Source organism: Cynocephalus volans, chromosome 3 (assembly GCF_027409185.1).
Source record: "Cynocephalus volans isolate mCynVol1 chromosome 3, mCynVol1.pri, whole genome shotgun sequence".
NCBI classification, from domain to species: Eukaryota; Metazoa; Chordata; class Mammalia; order Dermoptera; family Cynocephalidae; genus Cynocephalus; species Cynocephalus volans.
Window position 1 is genome coordinate 172,465,755 of NC_084462.1, and position 16,080 is coordinate 172,481,834.

Sequence of the window (16,080 nt, forward strand, 5' to 3'; positions counted from 1 at the left end):
GGCCTTATTTTTACAAGGAACTATACTCCCTGCCTCTTGCACCAAACCTCTGTTGGCTTTGCATGCTAGTTCATAGTTACAATTCCTTTCAAGAAAATTATCTGGCATAAACATTTGGTGGGTGACTGCAGTTTTGGGGTATCTTCTTTGTTTTTTGACACAATAATTAATATTTAGATAAAATATGAGATTTTGATCATAAATAGAGGTTGTTGATCAATGTCCTACAATTCACCATTTTTTGTTTTAAACATTTTTAGAGCATACATTGACATGTCCTCCCATTTCTTTTTCATTCCAATAGATCTTTGCTTCTCAACACTAATTGCTCATTATGATTCTTCTTCTGAAGGTCAAATTATTATCCTACAAAATCCTCAACTTAAGTCTCTAAGGTATGCTCCTAATGTTGTACTCTGTAAGAGAATCATTCCACCCAAATACGAGTGACTATAGCAGCTCACCTTGTACAGGATGACAAGCAAGGCCTTCAACCACATCTGCCGGATGTGAGGTTTTAGGGACCAGAGGGAACATCGAGGTGGCTGTTGGAAATAATGCCGTAGTTGAGGACAAGAGCAGTATTTGAGCACCTGAACCACCAAGGGGAGAAGGTGTTTTCCCAAGTTAATGTTATAGTCCATAACCTGAAATAGAAAAAATATTACCAACTGAAGGAAAACCACAAAGAACACTCAGAAGTCCAAAGGAAAAATTTGAACCATCCCCCAAAAAAACAAAGCAACATATTTAACAGCCAGTTCATACGATATTAATAGCAGTGACCAGTATACACAAAGGGGTGAAAGTCTAACCTCATAAGAAATTTTGAAAAACTTGTAAATGAAAGTAGTTTTAGTCTACTTAATTATCTAATTACCTATTTATTTTATTCTCTATTGAAATTAAAATTTTATGTATTAAAATATATCTTTAAACTATTAGCTAGAATAAAACTAGGCTTAATAACAAAAAGGACCTAGTATTGGCAACCATGTGGGGAAATGGGCATTCTTGGACTTTGCTGGCAAGTGTATCACTTGGTACCATCTTTCAGAAGAGCAATTTAACGGTATGTATTCAAAAGTAAGAAAAAGCACATACCCTCTAGTACAGCAATTCAATATATCCTAAGGAAATAATCAGACAAGTGTTCCAAAATGTATGTATAAAGATATTCAGCATGGCTTTTTTTACAGTTGTCCCAAATTGAAAACAACAATTTTTCAATTTGTTGGGAGGGTGGGAAATCCTATTACAGTAATTGAAAGGTGGGCCCTTGAAGAGGTGATTTGATTCTGAGGACCATGCCTAGTGAATGGATTAAAAACGGTGGCCATAGGTGTGGTTCCGAGGAGCACATAAGAAGTTAGTCTCTCTCTGCTTTCACCATCTTGCAATATGAGACCTCTGGATCACTGTCACCACCACCGGATGTGTTCCTTAGACTGTGGACTTCCCAGCCTCAGAAATTGTAAGCAATAAATGTCATTTTCTTACAAATTACCCAGTTCCTTGTATTTTGTTATAAGCAACAGAAATGGACTAATACAATGATAGTGTGATGTCGAATGATTAATTCAACTTTTTCCACTTAAAGCCAAAAAAGAAAAAGGATTCTTTTAAAACCCAAGCAAATAAAAAATTCTATACTCCCTTATTGTTTAATAGGTATAGAGTTTAGGGTGATGAAAAAGTTCTGGGGATAAATAGTGATGACTGTATAACAATGTTTAAGGTACTTAATGCCACTGAACTGTACACATAAAATGGTTAAAATGATAAGCTTTATGATATGTATGAATATATATATATAAAAAATCCCACACTCCCCTCATATACCAGGCTACTGACTCTTGTTCATCTCTCCAGTCCCCTCCACAGACCCCTGCCTAATACCAAGTAATTTGCAAAATTCTTTACACTCAATCAGTGTTGGCTAAATGGAATTTAATGCCTTGCTTCTACTAAAAGCCAGATGGTGTGACTTCTGAAAGCTGTTATTACACTTACTTGGGCAATTCCTGCAATAAATGCATTAAAACAAGTTGACAGGCGCATTTTTTGAGGCGCAATCATGAAGCAACCTTCCTGTTGGTCGTAGCCAAGCAAGATGTACAGGTGCCGCTTGACGGTGTTGAAGGCCTTGGCACTACTGATGTCTGACTCGGCGCTGCTTTCATCCTTGGCCATGAACTTCATGAGCACTGTAATCAGCTGGTGGACTGTCTGGTGGTCGATCCCAGCATCTTCTGGGAGTAGATCCTTGATGGTGTTGTCATTCTCAGGAGACTGTTGCCCTGTCAGTGCAAGAAGGGCTGTCAGTGGGCAGCTCCCCCACAAGTCAGTTTACACTAAAATCTCACTTAGATATTGACAAAGCATCATTGTTTCTGCTTCTACTAAATAAAGATTCTGTTCCAGACAAAAAAATTTAAAGGCACAATATGGCCTGCTAAGCATAGCATTAGTCCAGGGGTGGAAGTTACACTGTTCATCAACAACCAAGTAATCTGGAAATAATAAGGGAATGGAAATAAAAATAAGGCACTATAAAGCAAGGTTATCCTCAAACAATAAGACAAAAATCTAAATTAACATCACATTTAGCAAATTTTTTAATATCTTGGCAAACTTTTATCCTCATTGGTAAGGAGAAGTTTCCCTTCCAGCTTTGTAAATTAAGCATGTAAGAATAACTGCAGAAAAATATAGTCTAAAAATCCACTGAGCACAAAAAAGCCATTGTGTTATATTGTTTAAATTATTATCTCAATTCATATGTTCATGAATCAGCTGATGCAAAAATAAGTTTTCTTTTCCAAATCATGAGATATTCGCAATGTGTACTCTTTGAATGAGACAGTCAAAATTATACATAGCAAATTATAAGCCCTGCTGTATGTAATGAGAAACAAACAAGGCGGGGAAACACAGACAGAAAAGCATGAACTTTTAAAAACAGAAAAACATCACATGAAGGTGAGCTGAAAGTTCACATGGAAAGAAAAGATACCTTAGCCCTCAACTTCCTGTTAGCCTAATAAATAATCATATCTGAGAAGCTCCCTGACATTGTCCAGTGTCAAAGTCAGAAATTACACCCTATCTCCTTTTGCTCTTCTGCCCTTTCTCATGAGGTTTGGCTTAGGACTTTAGGGAAGGAAGAGTGATATTCCTCTTCTATATGTATGTTTGGGGGCTCATTCAAAATACTCTTTGCACTCTTGTCCTCCTTTTGATGAACAACATTAGAAATTCTAAATTGAAAACAAAGTTTTTATCTGGTGAGTTAGATGAGCACGCTAGCATTCTTGTCTCTCATCCCGCAAGGAAAAGTTCTACTAAATGATGACAAGTTTTGGTTACAAACCACTATAAACCAAGCCTCAGTTACATCCATTATAATTATGGTATAAAGGATGCAATAAAGAGCTAGGTATTAATTTATATCCACTAACTCTTCAATTAATTTGACACAATCTCAATCTTCCAGGACACAGCCAAGAGAAGCAAGATATAAAAGATGTTTCTGGTCACTGTAGAAATAAACTATCTCGAGCACAACCATTTTTCTTTGGGATAGTAGTGAAGGTCAAACTCAGAATTTACTTGTTTAGGCCTGCACATAAGGTAACAAGCTTGGTTGTCTAGTCTCCCCAGACAATCAGAAGAACATTGGTCTGTTCAAAAGTGATATACTGAGAAGAGATGTTTGACAATAAGTGAAGAGGCTGCAAGTTAGTCTAAGAGCCTCTAATACAGAGGAAACTATCTAATGCATTTCAATATGACTCTAGGACATTAACATTTTCTGTCTCACAGAGTTGGTTCATGAAAGAATAAATATGTGTAATGTACTTTAGAGGATTTCATTCAAATAAAACCTAAGGATTTGTTCGTTACAGTGTTTCACATGCAGAGAGTGATCAATAAACATTATCATTATTTATCAGTCATGCATCAGAAAAAAAATCAATTTATGATTTCAGTGAGAGACCAGAAATGTGAAGCATTGCTGTACATTATAATTAAATTTAATATTTTTAATATAGAGTTTGACCAAAGCAATACCTATGTAAATCCCTCCCTGTTAAAAAAAAAATAGAAAAAGTTTAGAGAACTATCTTTTCAGCATTAAAAAGTATTTACTCTTGATTTTTTTCTCCTCCAGAGTATTATTTTACAACTAGAAGGCCATTTTTGCTTTGGGCAGTTTGGGCCAAGAATGTGACAAATGGAATGTCTAGATTATATGGGGTCCAATGTTACTGGAGCGACAACTGATGGCTGTTATAATATAGCTTCATTCATTAATTCATTTTAGCTCTAGGGTGCAAGGTTTAAGAGAGCACATATCACTCAGTCCTGCTCAGCCACTTCCAAGCCCAGACTGGCTTGACTCCAATGTCTCAAAGTTAAAAAAAGGAACTGGGGAGTATCTGAGTTGCATCTTTGTTGGATATCCCTGAGAATCTAGGGATCTCAGTGCAAAAGAAAGAGAGTTCCCTACAAGGTCCAACTAGGATCCCGCTCCCACTTCATTCCATCCCAATTCAAGTCTAGAAAATAAGCCATCAGACTTCAGCTTAAATATTTCAAGACTTTTCTTCCCATTGCAAGCGGACGTTTTCATATCTTCCTAATGACCAAGTATGATTTCATCTGAGCCCCAGCCTCACTGCAGATTCACTGTCATTGATCTTCAGTGCTTTAGCTGTGAGTTTGCTGTTCTTGTTTTGCTCTCCCTGAATATGCAGTAATGAGTGACCTTTAACAAAACGTTGTGTACTCTTAATGGAACCTTTTGTATAAAGTGAAAAAAAAATCTCTTCTCATTCCAATAATTTACCTTTCCAGTTGTGGGCTTTGCAAATCTGCACTTTGTTCACTGTCTTTCTTTAAAATAGAGTAAGCTTGTGGCTGGCACACTCTTCATAAAGAAAAGCTGCCTTAATCAGACAGCTTTTCTCACCTTAGAAAAATGAGCTGCAGACAAGCTGAAATGTTCTTTATTGATAAAGACAATGTTATTGTTTTAGTTATCTACAAAAGGTATGAAACTTTAATTTTAAAATTAAATGCTTTCACTATTTTCTCTAAGGTATGACAATTAAAACACTCAGTAGTTTTGAATTACGACCTATAAAATTCCTGTATCTGTCTTAATCATAGAGATTTAACATGTTAAGAGGTTTGATTATATTATTTCTATAAGGAAAAATGTAAGTGTCTTTATAATCACGGAGGCAGAGCTACTCCTGCTATAACTTCAACATGGACTGAGTCCATCACAGTCCATCCACAGAGTTGCATAACTGATTGAAACTGCAAAGTATAACACAATAGTATTTATTCAGATGATTTGAAACCAGGCAAGATCAGGATCTGCATTTCCAGACTTATCTCCTATTAGTCCACCCAGAATGTTCAACATTCTTATGAGCTGGGGATCTCAGAATGGAGCCAGTATTTCTTCACCTTTGTGTCTGCTCATGGCACTCTCTTCACCTTGCAAGGTGATCCTCTAGCCCCCTCCCAATTTTATGACACAGATCTGGTCCCCCCGCAAAACCATTCTTATTACATACACCCACCCTCTTAGCAATTGGATGTGATGTGATCCCTAAGTTCTATGAATTTCCAAAGACAAGAAAGGAGAAAAGATGGGAGAAAGAAAAAGAAGAATGAAGGAAAATTTCCTTTAACATTTCCTAACTCTCATGCGGCACATAACTATTATGCAAGACAGACTTTTTATTTATTCATTTGCCTTACTTCCCTGATAAGAGCAAGGGCTTCTTGAAGGCAAGTGCTATATCTTATCCACTTTTATATCCCTCACAGAATATGGGGCAGTACCTGGTGGATTAGATCAGCACATACAGTAGATGCTTACTGTTCATAAATGTCTGTTTAAGTACATTGGATTCAAATAAATATTTCAGGTCCTATATTCTACATAAGAGAAAAATTTATGAAGTCTCAAAACAGCAGGGAAACAGGAACATTCCTCTGTATAAACTGACTCACTGACCCCTCTGTTAAACCAACAAATGACAATTAGGTAGAGAGAAAAAAGACCCCTTTCACGAGCTTACTCTGAATTTGGTCCAGAGAAGCCAGTGCCCAAACACCATAAATAAGGTTGCATCCTGCCAGTAGTTCTAATTACACTGCCTCACGATCTTCCTAGCTCATTACATCAACTTAAAGCTTCACTCAGAGCAGTTGCGTGTGTGTGCACACAGCCACAGAAGGCTGGGGCTGGCGGCTAACTGCATATCCTCATATGCTCTCGATCCCTGCCTTTGCCCCTTCCTGTCCCACCTCCTGTTAAAATGTGTTTACATCGTGTCCACCAAACAAAGCCTGGCTGAAAAGCCACCTGTTCACAAGAGCTTCCCTTATGGCTCCAACAGGTAGGAGACCCTTCTTCCATTTGCATTTGACATGACCCATCCTAAGTACTGTCAATGTCACTTTAGATGAGAGTTTACAGATGTTCATGCTTTAGCTCCCTTACTTGATCACATGCAACTTGAAAGTATAAATATTTCTAGTTCATCTTTGTATTACTCATATTTTCTAGTATAGCAGGTACGTAATAAATGTTTGCTGAATAAAAATTGTCATTTCCAAAAAATGTAATTTCAAACAAGAGCATTCCTATAAAAAACTGTACTCTTTGATTTATTGGATCTTAATAATCTACAGGCATTTTGTAAGTTAGTGAAGAAGTAGATTGAAAACCATCTGCAGAAAGAGAGAGCCCAAAGAGAAGTTATTTGGAATTCTAGGGTGGGATACTAAGGAGGAGGCAGGAAAAGGTCAATATACGAGAGTTTTACCAGGGCTGACTAGCATTGGGCACCTTCTCTCGTGGATACAGATGCAGGTCAAGAGATTTCCAGGTTTCTCTGCAGGCTGGAGTAGAACTGGAAATATGCAACTCCTGTGAGGGGTTGGGATAGCTCTGAACCAATCTGGGGTCCTAACTGGGAAGGTCCTTTGGTCTGGATACTTATGGGCTTAAGCCATGCTATGGCAGGCCTGAATGCCCAGGTCACCTCCATAACCAGACTCATGTCCCACTGGACCATACCCTAAGACCAAATCATCAAGAGGTAGTTGTTGTAGAATAAAAGCAAGTCAAGTTTCCAAGATGTATCAGTTCGGTCGGTAACTAGTTCGTCGTAAGTGACCTTAAGCAAATCACCTAAGCAGAATTACTTAATCTCTCAGTACGTCAGTTTTCCTGCCTGTATGTAAAGTGAAAAAAAAACAAAAAAAAAAAACCACACAAAAAAAACCTATTTTACATATTTCCAGAGTTGTTGTGAAGTCAAAATTAGATGACATGCATAAAAACACTCTTTAGAGGTAAAGAGGTACTATCTACATATGAAATATAATTCTTATATACTCATACTATTTAATTATTCATTCCAGTGGATGAGGAACAAGACACAAGTAAGCACCCTATGTTCACATGGGGTTGATATCATTCATTCAGTATTTGCTGATATAACTACTGCACTATAGTCAATCTTCAACAGGTGTTCTAAATAGCCAAAGACAAAGAATTCCTGGTTCTCACAGCATCAGTGAAAAATACACCTTACATCTAATTATACAAGTTTCAGATTAGCAGTTAAAAAGATTGTATATTTCATCAATTAGGCCAAAGTGAAGCCGAGTGTCTACTAGCATTTACCAGGCATGCCTTGTAACAGAGCACAGGACCTCTGGGCTTGAGACCCAGATCATCAACAAGCTTGTAACACTTGTTGCTTTGTGAGAAGCTCAGTTTCTTCTTCTGTAAAATGAGAATGTTAACATATATCTAATGTTTTATCTATAACATTCTATAAATTTTATTCATATGCACAAAGGCCTTTTATTTGACTCGTAAATGTCAGAGGAATGCAGCTCTTTATAAGCCTTGCTGAGTATACCTTCCAGAGAAAACAGAATTTTCTATTCTATTTGCGGTGAGTATTATGTAAAGGCTAATATCAAAGACATAAATTGTAAGCCCAATGCCAAAAAGTTCAGCTTAAACAGCAATTAAAATTAAGTCTTGCCACCTAATTAAAGGGCATCTGCTTTATTTCAGGCCTCATCAATAAGAAGTCTGCACAGAGGAGCTCATTAATTGGACCAAACAAAAGTATGTTTGTTAAGTAGCAAGTTCCTCAGTTTCCATTTAATTACTATGTTAAACCATCCAGCACAATCTTATGATTATTCTGGCATGTCTTTGCTCCCAAGTTAGAACACTCAGTGTCCAGTAAAAAATAATGCAAAAATGAATCACTAGTTTGAAATTACAATATAAACTGGCCAGCTGTTTCCAAATTTAAGCAAATTTTGCTTATGGTAGTTATGAATAAATTGTCCTTCCAGAAGTTTTAGCTTCATATTTAATTCAAACAATGCTATTATCTGCCCTTTTTCCACCTGGTCACTTTTGGTGAAATAATTAGATGCCTAAAGGCTTTTCTTTACTTCAAGAAACACATGTACACATTTTCTCACAGAGATGTGAGAGGACTACTTTGCTTGGATTGTAAAAATGGTTAATAATAATAATTAAAGATTAGCTTTTCAATTAAGCCTCAAGTCAAAAAGACAAGCTGGGATGAAACAAAGACAAGCTATGAAACTGCATAAGAACAATCTCAAAAATGCCCTAACTGAAGGAGAACTGGATGAATTTCATATTTCTATTGCAGCTCAGGATCAGAAAGTCTTACTTTTATTTTTTTTTAATCACAGCACAGTAGAGACACGAGTAACATGTAAAAGATAGAGAGACCCTACCAAGTGTTTGCTATTCCTTTTTTCTCATCAATTTTAAAAGAGAAAATACACTTTGGCCACCATCGACCAACTGCATTCCTGACCTTGGGGCTCTCTCTCTCTTTTCCTCCTCTCCTGCTTCCTCCCTCTCTTTCGAGTGTGTTTTTTGTAACACGTTATACACATGATCTTCAAAGTTTCCATACTTGAAATTTTCCTTCTGAGAGTGTCAGTACCATTCTGAAGTCTGTCTTAAAACTACTGATAGATGAAAAACCAAATGTTCTACAGCATGATACACAGGTAGTAGTTAGCAAGTTTGTTTTTGACAAATAAGCAGGTATTCATAAGCTTCACAGTCTTCCCAAGGAGTCATGGCACCGTTCACGTGCATAACCTTCAATCTGTAAATTCCTTGCCAATGTCCCTTGAACCCTTAGGATAAGCCTCATGATAAATTGTAATATATCACGAAACATCAAATCATAGTTACATTGTTCCATGCTGAATATGATCCTACGGTCCTCCAAACAATGGAAATCCTCCAGTCTCTGAGAAACAGAAATGCATGTAGAGTTGCAAAGAATCAGGAATGGCTAAAGGGATGAGTGGGTGATGGTGGTTCAAATGTATAGCCTTTTAAATGTAAATGAAATGTATGTTTTTCCTATAGCAGATATATATAAACATAATATTTCTATGTGTAAATACACATACAAATATAAGTACTATGTATAGTTCTATTCATATTGGCTCCCTGGAGAAAGGTGCATACTCAGGTAATACGATGCTTCTTACTGGACCAAAAGTTAATGGGATCAAAAGTCATCTGCTAATAATAAGATGGAAAGAACTGCCACGTCAGGGGCTCAAACACTTGAGCATTTGGAGTAAGACTCTTTGGAGCTTGCAAATCCCAGTCCAGTTAGAGACACTGCATTCTTTACCTTGTCCACCTGTGATAAGCCCTTCAATATCAGAAGTACCCACCTGGTGTCTGTTCGGGTGTCCCACCGAGAGCTGGAGCAGACTGCTCATGCCTGGTCAACCTCATAGCTTAAAAATCAACAACAACTCTATTTAAATAAGCATTACAAACAACTTGAGCCTAGAAAATATACTCAGTGCTAAATGCATTGGATAGCAGGGGAAAGTTTAGTTTTCCTATCTGTAATTAACATCACATAAAAGATGTTTATGTAACAAAGGTTTTGTGGTTTTATTTGAATCTCAAGAACATCCTTCAATGTTACTTCAATTCTTAATCTTCAAAATTATCATGTGAATCAGTTAGCAAGAAATAACAATACATAAACTTTATATCTGAAACTGATCAGTGAGGTTATAAAAGAGCTGGGACATTCATATAAAAATTGTTTTTTACTTAATCTAGGTATCGGTTTCTAGGATCTGAAACAATTTCACCTGGGGCCTAGCCCTCGTGCAGTTTATTCTTAAATGGCCACCTGTGCTTTCATTGACTCGTCCAAAGTTCAAAATACCATATTTCTGGAGCTTGACATAAAATGTAACAAATAAAATAAAATCACATTTACAATTAAAAATGGTTGTTATATAAGGCTGTCTTTTAGTAAATGCCAATGAAAAAGCAAACCTTTCAGCTTCTGACAGGATAAGAAATACTTTTTAACGTGTTATTTTTATTAACTTCACAGCAGTTATTTATGGATTAAATTATTTAATAAATTTTACAAGTTAGTAATATATTTAAATATACTCAATATGGTTATTTAGTTATGAATTTTTAATTATTTGTCATTCATGAGCCACTGCTAATCATTAAAGTTTATCTAGTCATTTGATAATTTAAGGAAAATTTTATTTTCTTTAAATGTGCAATATAAAGAAAGACCTTTATAATAAATGGTCTGGTATACGGTGTCTATGGTCTTTTTTTTTTTTTTTTTTTTTTTTGGCAATGAAGCTTTTTTTATTTATAAGTTATCTGGTAAAATCGGGCAGAAATTCAACTTCTCCTCAGCCTGATTTTTCTTTTTCAAAAGCAAGTATTATTATTAGTTTATCTGGGGGCTTGTGTGGCTGTTTCCATCATGCATGAAAAGAAAATCCACTCCAAATTTGAATTCTTTCTCCTTAGCTGCCATGACTCTTATTGTCTGAGTCTCACTCAGAAAGCTCTTAGGTTACAAGGCCAGTGGTGCAAACCTTCATGTTCTAAGCTTTAGGAGCAAAGGCTTCTTCTAAGTTTCATGCCAAGCATCAATGGACATGCTGCCCTCTGCATTTCAAAAACAATCTACTGCTAGATCAGAGCTTTGCTGCACCCACAAACTGGAGAAAGCCACCCATGGCATTTACACCACTGGGGTGCTTCTCTAGGGAATCTGAAAGCCAGATTGGCTGAACAAGTTCAGTTTGCTAAATGTGCTACTCTCTGTGAACATTCGACATGACAAGTCAGCTTCAGAAAGACATTAAACAGATTTAATAGAGGGAGGGAGGAAGGTACTCAACGAATTTTGGAGGTGAGGGTTTCTGGGAGGGAGAGCGCCCTCTTGGACTCCACGGGTCCCTTCACGCTGTCCCTCAGGGAACGCACGCTCTTCTGGCGGTTCCTTGCAAAGCGAGCCCTCTTGATCTTCCATAACGCTGCGTCACTGAGGTTAGCAACATTGGTCCTCACAGCAGTGATGGCTTTGCAAAAGGAATTAAAGAGGCTATCATTTTGCTTTACTAGGTATGTAATACAGCCAGTTTGAAACAATTCATGTGTGTAGTTTCAATATTAAAATACATCTTCCACAGAGGCATGAGTCATCCATCTGCCTCTCTGGTGAGTCTTACATAAAAAATCATGGCTATTGCCTATCATTTTTCTGTTTGGACCATAAGATTAAATTATCTAATTTTGTTGATAGTTGAGCAACAAAAGTCTTTTCCCCATCTATTTAGAGCTGTAGGTAACTTATTAAGAAGCATGTAAGAGTGAGTTTGCAAGGTGCACATATATCTCACAAAATTGCTCACAAACATTATAAACATAATGATTGAATAACATTTAAGAAACACATAGTCACAATCGGTATTCATAGGTCCTCAGGGAAATGAGAAAAATTCTGATCTTGGAATGCCAGAATATACTTATACATCTATGGATTGCTACAGTAGGTATTCAATAAACATTTGATGAATGGGGTACATAAAGTCAAGGCATCCTCCATGTGGGAAATTAAACTACACACAGAGTATCTTCTGCTTATGTAGGAAGCACAATAGGAACTGAGACTGTTTACAGCAAGTTCTTTGTTTTACCTACTTGTAGGAAAAGGAAATTCTTTGTTACAATCCAAATGTAGCTGAGCTTCCAAAGAAAGTGTCTCAAATCTATTGACAAAGAACTCCCAGCTCAAAGCAGGAATATCTTGCTTAAGAAAATGCAAGAGTAAAAGCTTGCTCAATATCGTGGGTCGGTCTTTAACCACAGTATCAAATTGGAAGTCAAGACAGAGACACAAACCCTGGGAAAGAGGGGGGAAAAAAGAAAGTTAGATGTATAAACATCTAAATTATATCAAAGCCAATATACTAGGCAAGGTCAATGAAACAAGGCAACCTATTTGATCTATAATGTAAAATAATCCAATTGAAATTTTTTTTATTGGAATTTTTGGTAGGGAAAGAATGCAAAATAGGAGTTCCTCCTAACTGTAGAATATCTTGAATTTTGATTCAGAAATCTAAACTAAATGTATGCTATTGGTTTTCTAATGTATTATATAATAACCACTTAATCCAAAACCCTCAAACCAATCTATCTTTTTCAAAGTCTGTAGTTTTTATTTAAAGAAGCATACTTTCACAGCTACATTTTAGAATACACAAGAAGATGGTCTTTAAATTCCCTTTCAATCCTAGATTTCATGATTCTAAAAGAAAGTAAAGTCACCTTGTCTTCTTAGAATGTGAGTAGAAAGTAGAATGTTAAAAAAACAAAGTTGGAATGGATTAAGAATCCATTTCTCTAGTATATGAGTCTACCATTCCTCCTCTTTTTTAAATGAACAAAATTTAAAAATTATAATTCATCCAGCTATCTCATTCATTCATGGGAGTGCCTCCCATGTTCCTGGCCCTGACCAGGGGTAGGACATACAACTACCTAGTAAGACCAACAAAGAACTATCCAGAAGACAAGTGGGAATTAAACAAGAGAGGGTGTGCTACAGGAAACATAACCCTACAATTTTTCAGAATCACAGTTTGTCCGTGATTCTTGGTCTTAAAATACAGGAAGAACCCTTATACTGGATTGGGTGGCAGTGTGTATGCACACACACACACACACACACACACAGAATTAAGAACATGGACTTTATTATGAGTCAGTCTGAGTTTATTCTGCCACCTACTAGCTATGTGACTCTGAAAAAGTTCCTTAACCTTTCTAACTCACACCTTCTCTATCTGTAAAATGGGTACACACAAAAGGGTACTGTGAGAGATAATGCTTGATAGGACACTTTTAATACACTGCCCTGGCAACATGGTACCTATTTGACAAATGTTAGCTCTTGCCATTATTAGTTTCAATAATAACAACAAAAATAAATCAGATGTCAAATATGGAAAAACAGTAAATCAGGACTTTGGAAGTTCTAGTCCTGGTTCTCTCACTAATTCACTCTGTGTCCTTTGATAAGGCACATTATCTCTCAGAGACTTGGTTTCTTAACTGCAAAATGAAGATGCCAAACAAGATAAATATATATCTCTCTTCAGGTCTCATATCCCATGTCTCTTTGGCTTTGATTTGTAATGTTTCGCTGTGGTAGTATACTTACTTTCTTTTACTGTGATTAACATTATAATTCATGTAATTTCACTTAACACCTAGGCTCTAATGATATGGGCTTCCAGCCCGGGAGCCAGCTAAATGGTATAAGATAAACCAGCCTAGTTTAAAACTTTGCCACACACACTAAAAAGTTATACATATACAATAATTACATCTGTCCAAAAGTGATATCAGCATATGAACAAAGACTGAAAAGAAGTATCAACAAATAAAAAAAAGGAATCTTTTAATATGTGTGGTTCTGGGAGTTTTTTTCCAATTCAAACATTTCCACTATTATCATCATCATTATCATCAGTATCACATGTGTTTATATGATGCTATGGTCTGAATGTTCATCCCCCCAAAATTCATATGTTGAAAATCACCAGTGTGATAGTATGAGGAGGTGGGGCCTTTGAGAGGTGATTAGGTCATGCAGGCAGGGCTCTCATGAATAGGATTAGTGCTTTTTTTTTTTTTTTTTTTTTTTGGCCTTTTTTGTGACCGGTAAGGGGATCGCAACCCTTGGCTCGGTGTCGCCCGCACGGCGCTCAGCCAGTGAGTGCACCAGCCATCCCTATATAGGATCCGAACCCGTGGCGGGAGTGCCACTGCGCTCCCAGCACCGCACTCTCCCGAGTGAGCCACGGGGTCGGCCCAGGATTAGTGCCTTTTTACAAGAGGCCCCAAAGAGCTGCTTTGCCACTTCCACCAAGTGAGGATACAGCAAAAGGCACCATCTGTGAACCATAAAACAGGCCCTCACCAGACAATGAATCTGTCAGCACCTTGATCTTGAACTTCTCAGCTTCCAGAACTGTGAGAAATAAAAACTTCTGTTGTTTATAAGCCACCCAGTTTATGGTATTTTGTTATAGTAGGTGGGACAGACTAAGACATGTAAAAATGACTCAATGACTTGGTATTGCTGACACAAACAGTCTGCAAAGCAATAACACACATCACTCATCACCTGCAGTGCTGGCCTCTTTATGGTGTCTAGCAGGAGACCAGCTCTGGTAGCCACTGCTGGATTGACATCCTCCACAGCCGTCAGAAAGCAGCAGAAGGCATGTGCCAGGGAGTACTTCAGCAGGTGGTTTTTGGTCACGGAGTGAATATCCAGAAATCTACAAATAACAGCCACTTTTTCCACTGCAATGTAAAATACAGATTTTATACACATGTGTACATATATACAACACGTACACATATTTATTTAGACATTCTGAGAACTGAACCCACAGAGAAAAAGTTACTTCTGGGCCCCCTACATGGTGATTTTAAATACCAAAAGGAAATTCTAATGCCTTCATGAGTGTTCCATTTCCTCTGTGCAGCAGAGATTGTTTCTACTCTGTGTAGCATTTTTCTGCCAGGCAGCCTTGATTTAGCTCTGGATTGCCCTTTATATTTTTAATGGCCTTTCTCTTTGCTTAACTTTTAGCTACATTTCAAACTATTCAAAATGCCTCTATGCTCATTTCTGTGGCTATTCCATAGAAGCTCTGCAGACTACAGAAGAAGATGGGAGGGGAGATGCCCACCACCCTGCCTCTAGGTCCTAGGCTCCCTACTGTGCCCTTAATAAGTCATGATGTGAAATGACAAAACCAAACAGACACTTCCTGGGGCTACAGAGGCCATGTACTTCTTCCATGATATAAATATAGTCTTACTTGATAGATTTCTAATTACTTTGCAGTCTGTGTTGAATGGTTCCAGCCACTCTTAAAAGCATAGCTTTATAAAAAGTTATAATAGCTAGTAAAACAACATAGTGTGATGTGAATTAACACATTTCAGTACTTTGTGCAAGCTGTTCCAGCAGCCTAGAACATTGTTTCTACTCTTTTTCACTTATTGACATTCTGCCGTCCTTGAAGAATCTACTGCTAAAATTCTACTTGTTATGTAAAGTCTACTGTGACCTCCTAGAGTGACCTTTCCATTCCATAAACTCCTGTAAAAAAACTACTCATTTACACACTGTCAATACATATGGCATTTGTGTGCTCATATATAGCTATATGATGTATCTTCTTTTGTGGTCTTGAATTATATTCATGCCTTTTATAAAGTTTGTTAACCTCTTACATGTTTATATTTGGTCTCATCAATTAAATTGGGAGCATTCTGAGAAAAGAAATCTGCTCTTACACTTCTTTTCATTGCTCCCATAGTACCTAGAACATTTAATATTTACTCAATAAATTCATCGATTTATTTATTTTTAAAAATATATATTAAGCATGAATACGTGTCACTAAGAAACTGTCTTAGACACTTAGGTGGAGATGGAAGTAAATGGAAAGATGAATCACATAACTCTTGACTTCAAGGTCAAGATGACTAAAAGAGACAAAAGAGGTACAACCATAACTAAAATGTAATATAAAAATAGGTAAATGCCTTTAATGAGGTACAAATAAAATGCTATGGGAGATTAGGCGATG

At 37.0% G+C, this 16,080-nt stretch overlaps 1 protein-coding gene across 3 annotated transcripts in view; it reads right to left on the minus strand.

Annotated features, from left to right (window-relative positions):
• UNC79 (unc-79 homolog, NALCN channel complex subunit) overlaps positions 1 to 16,080 on the minus strand; it is a 187,150-nt gene that overhangs the window by 80,921 nt on the left and 90,149 nt on the right. For 2 of the 3 annotated variants that reach the window (XM_063091208.1, XM_063091207.1), the window contains exons 21-25: positions 14,598 to 14,779; positions 12,104 to 12,305; positions 11,302 to 11,481; positions 2,014 to 2,300; positions 465 to 647 (exon numbers count right to left, since the gene is read on the minus strand). In XM_063091208.1, the coding sequence (XP_062947278.1) occupies positions 465 to 647; positions 2,014 to 2,300; positions 11,302 to 11,481; positions 12,104 to 12,305; positions 14,598 to 14,779 (1,034 nt within the window). Of the gene's footprint in view, positions 1 to 464; positions 648 to 2,013; positions 2,301 to 9,795; positions 9,862 to 11,301; positions 11,482 to 12,103; positions 12,306 to 14,597; positions 14,780 to 16,080 lie in introns of all 3 variants that reach the window. The other variant, XM_063091206.1, reaches the window with a different exon arrangement.